The 4208-nt window shown below is 40.6% G+C and overlaps 1 protein-coding gene across 1 annotated transcript; it reads left to right on the top strand.

Annotated features, from left to right (window-relative positions):
• The first annotated feature begins 2879 nt into the window (after positions 1-2879).
• On the top strand, positions 2880-3869 carry LOC128276628 (fibrinogen-like protein A). The gene has a single exon (XM_053015086.1). It carries the CDS (start codon positions 2880-2882, stop codon positions 3867-3869), a length of 990 nt encoding a protein of 329 aa, XP_052871046.1.
• The last annotated feature ends 339 nt before the right edge of the window (positions 3870-4208 follow it).

Here is a 4208-nt window from a genome sequence, read left to right as displayed (position 1 = left end):
TGACCCGAGAAAAGGAAGAAAGAAAAATTGTTTACTCTCTCTCTCTCTCACCCTTGTAGTGGCCACCCCGCCGGTTGATGGGCCGCAGCTGGTTTCCCCCCATCATTTCCTCTCCATTAGCCCCGATCGACAGCGAGCGATGCTCCGGCGATGATTCCGATGATTCCATTTTCTTCGACCAGCGTTTTGGTGTTTTTTTTTCTTTGGCTTTGTGGTTGCCATTCTTTTTCCATCACATGTCGCCGCCGCCAACGCTGCCCATGTGTGACACATCAGATCATCTTCAGATCAGCAGATGAAGGGTAACGAAATGTATCCCGGCGTCTCTCTAAAAGCCAATGGCCACTCAGAGCAGCGGGGGAAAAGCATGACACGGCGGTGGCGTGTCGGTCACGGGGTCTTAATTAAATTGTTCTACTAGAGAACAGTCTGTTGCATGGCTGGGTGGGTGATGATGGCCCTTCGAAACGCCACTTAAGGCCTTTAAGGGTCTTGCGAAATGGTAAAAAAGGCTACAGACAAACGTGTAGCTAATTTCATTTTGAAACATAACTGAGCGCTTCAAAATTTGAGGTTAAATATGATCATTGTTATGAAACTAGAAATGAAAATGGTGTTTTCTAAATTGTGTATTCTTAAATTATTTTTTCAAACCATAGACAGAGTTGGTTCATCTGTTCGTCTATACCACTCGATTCGTTTTGTAGTTGAATCATTTTTGTATTGACGCTTCTTGGCCAATTCACTTTACCTTCTACCTTAAAATTCCATTGTTCAGAATAATATGAACAATCAGGATGCGTCAATTCAGTGCCTAATTTCATTTGTACGACTATGGTATTCCAATCTCTACTTTGCCTGAGTTTTCCGTACTAGTGTTGATAACGTTTTATTGTAATCGCCTAGTGTGTAAAATGCTTGATGAATGCTTTGGGTCAGATCAGTAAATACATAAATAAATTACCAAAATCGAATTATTAAAATTAATTAGACACCATTGCTCAGCTCGTTATGCAATTCATTAACTATCCGAACAAAGAAATGGAAAATCATTTTTTTCTCGTACTATTTCACTAAGACTTTGTTTTTGAACTAGTCATGCCAGTAAAAAGGTCGTAACAGAAATAATGAATCTAAGCGATTGATGAACACTTTATAAAAATTTTAACATTTTTTTATATTGAAATATCACAAACTAATTACTTTCGAAATGGACTTCGGACCATAAATGAAATGTTCACCACTGCACTACGGCGATAGGCGGCCATAAATACAAGGTTGACCAATAAGTAATCCATTATTTTTTTTTTGGGTGAGATTCAAAACTTTATTTAAGATACTTCCGATGGTCCGATTTACGTAAAATATGTACCGTTGTGTTGGAAATTTTTTTGTCTTTTCAAAGATAGGCTTATCATGCCTCTTTCGAAAAAGACTTAGCCGTTATTGGTGAAAAACTGGAGCAATTCATTTTTACAATCTGAATTTTTCATGACTAAGGAAATTTTGTAATGCGTGAAAAAGGTATCAATCGTTTGGTGCAAGGTTCGGACTATACGGTGGATGCATTTAAACTTCCTCACCAAGCTCCCGGACTTTCCGGTGAGTCACTAAAGACGTGCGTAACATTTCGTTGTCCTGGAGGAACACAAAACCTTTTCTGTTGGCCGATTCTGGTCGTTTCTGGTCAATTCTTAGCTTCGAACGGTGCAGTAATTGACATTAGAGATCTTAATTTAGTGTTTGGCTACACGGAAGCAACTCATAATAAACGATTCCTTTCAAGTACCACCATATACCCAGTAGAACTTTCCTAGCCATTATTTCTGGTTTGGCCACAGGTTAAGCTGCTTCATCACGCTTAGACCCCGACCGATTTCACACAATATTGTCGTAAGTGACCCATTTCTCATCCCCAGTATCCATCCGTTTAAGAAATGGTTCGATTTAATTCCGTTGGGCCAAAACTGTGCAGATGGCAATCATGTTTTTTTATGTAAATAGGGTGTCGCCCGAACATCGAGCATCTTTCAAAATCCTGCTTTGCGCAAATGACTTAAAACTCTTCGATGATTGATCTTTAGCTCCTGGCCGATGCTCTGATTACTAACATGCCGATCTACTTTGATTATTTCTGTGATTTTATCGACATTTTCGATGACGTGTCTGCCTAGGCTTTAAAATAAAAAATAACTGGAACGTGTCAACGAAACCAAAATTTGAACCAGCTAGGTACGCGTGAACCCAGCGGGACATAAATTATTGTACGTATATAAGAAAGTTAAACTGGCCGCTGTTGGCCGATTGTTAGATTCAACCTCGAAGTGTGCGAACATTTATTCAACTACGAAGGCTCCGCAGTCCGCTCGACGTCCGCGTGTTGTATCAGTAAGTAACTATCTCTTCCAAGAACGATGTCTGATCCTTGCATCTTAATGTGACTGAAGTGTATCAAAACTGCGCACTTTTTGTTCATTACGCGTTGTTAAAACTGAACGTAGAACCCGGTCCAAGTCCAATTAATCAGCAAACTTGTTCCACCGATTGCAAAAGTGTGCATCACCCCAAAGTTCGTTGTTCGACAAGCACATTACAGTGTCACATCATTATTTAGCTATGTGATGAAGATTCTCTTATCACCAATTTATTTATAAACCATAGACTTTAATGTTAAATCAAGTTGCTCGCAGCTACGTTATCGCTATTTTAACCAACACCATGTTAACGCTTACTTTTGCGGTTCAGTAGACGAAGACGAAGAAGATTCTCACGTCTTTATTTCTATATAAAGCGAATTTTGGACGTTTGAGCTCATTTGTGTATTTTGGAAATGATAAGTCAGCAGAGTGTCGCAGTGTCGTGAAGTGTGTTTCGGAAGCATGGGGCCTCTAGCATGGACAGTGTTCTTGTGCATCGTCTGCAGTGCTAGATCGGGTGGCGCGATTTATAACGAAACTGCTTCTGCTACACCAACTATTGGTAGCTTCTCTGGATATGCTTTCGAGATGCTCATGGCAAAGCTAGACTACATGCAGCACAGTGTTCTGGAACTACAGACCGAATGGGTCAAGCACCGGGAAGAGGCTACGCAAAATCAAAACGACATCATCCAATCGATGCGTCGATGGGAGGATGATGTTGGACGCAACTTTACTCTCCTACAGGAACGATCATGGCAGACCTTGACGCAAATACTTACGCGTGTTACAACGAAGACCAATCCTCTTTCATATGTGCCCTATCGCTCGTGCAGTGACATTCAGAATGCACAGTCTGGGGTATATATTATCCAGGCGAACGATGAAAGCAACCCTTTTATTGCGTACTGTCAGAGGGATATGATGGGTAAAGGCATCTGGTTGGTGATACAGCACCGATTCGACGGATCGCTAAACTTCTATCGCAACTGGACCGAGTATCGGGATGGTTTCGGTAACATTGAGAAGGAGTTCTGGATCGGACTGGAACGACTATATCAGCTGACATCAGGGCGACCCCATGAACTGATGGTTGAGCTGAGAGACTTTAAGGGAAATTATAGCTTTGCATTCTACGCAGCATTCGAGATCGGCAGTGAAGCCGAACAATACAATCTGAAAACACTTGGAGCATACAACGGAACTGCAAGGGATTCTCTGTCAAGTCACAAGAATATGAAATTCTCGACGTACGATCGTGATAATGATGTATGGAAGGAAGTAAATTGTGCTGTAAGATTTGAGGGAGCCTGGTGGTACAACGGCTGCTATCGCACCAATTTGAACGGGCCATACAAGAATATAGTAGATGATAGATCGATGAACTGGTACGACTTCAGCAATTCCCATGAAGGACTTAGCTTTTCAAGAATGATGATCCGACCAAAATGAACTCTATTGTCAATTCGCTGAAGATCAGCTGTGCGTTATCCATTCCCTACTAAAGGCAAGAAAACCTCCAAAAGATTAACGTACCGATTAACGATTAACGTTAATAACATGTCGAATGATCTCAAGCGCTCTAAAAACATACGCTAAAGATATAGTTTAAGAAGAATAGTAATAAGGTGAAAGATTATCATTCAATATTGCCAAAATGATGAAAATACAAGATAAGTATGGGCGAAATATGATACAAACTTTGCCACAGATAGCATATATATCAGATAACATCACAGATTGCACTATATATGGTGTGCGAAAAAGTAATTCCTTATTTTTGGGTGAAAT

This window comes from Anopheles cruzii, unplaced genomic scaffold (genome assembly GCF_943734635.1).
Source record: "Anopheles cruzii unplaced genomic scaffold, idAnoCruzAS_RS32_06 scaffold01784_ctg1, whole genome shotgun sequence".
Classification (NCBI taxonomy): Eukaryota; Metazoa; Arthropoda; class Insecta; order Diptera; family Culicidae; genus Anopheles; species Anopheles cruzii.
This window is presented reverse-complemented; position numbering and strand designations above follow the sequence as displayed.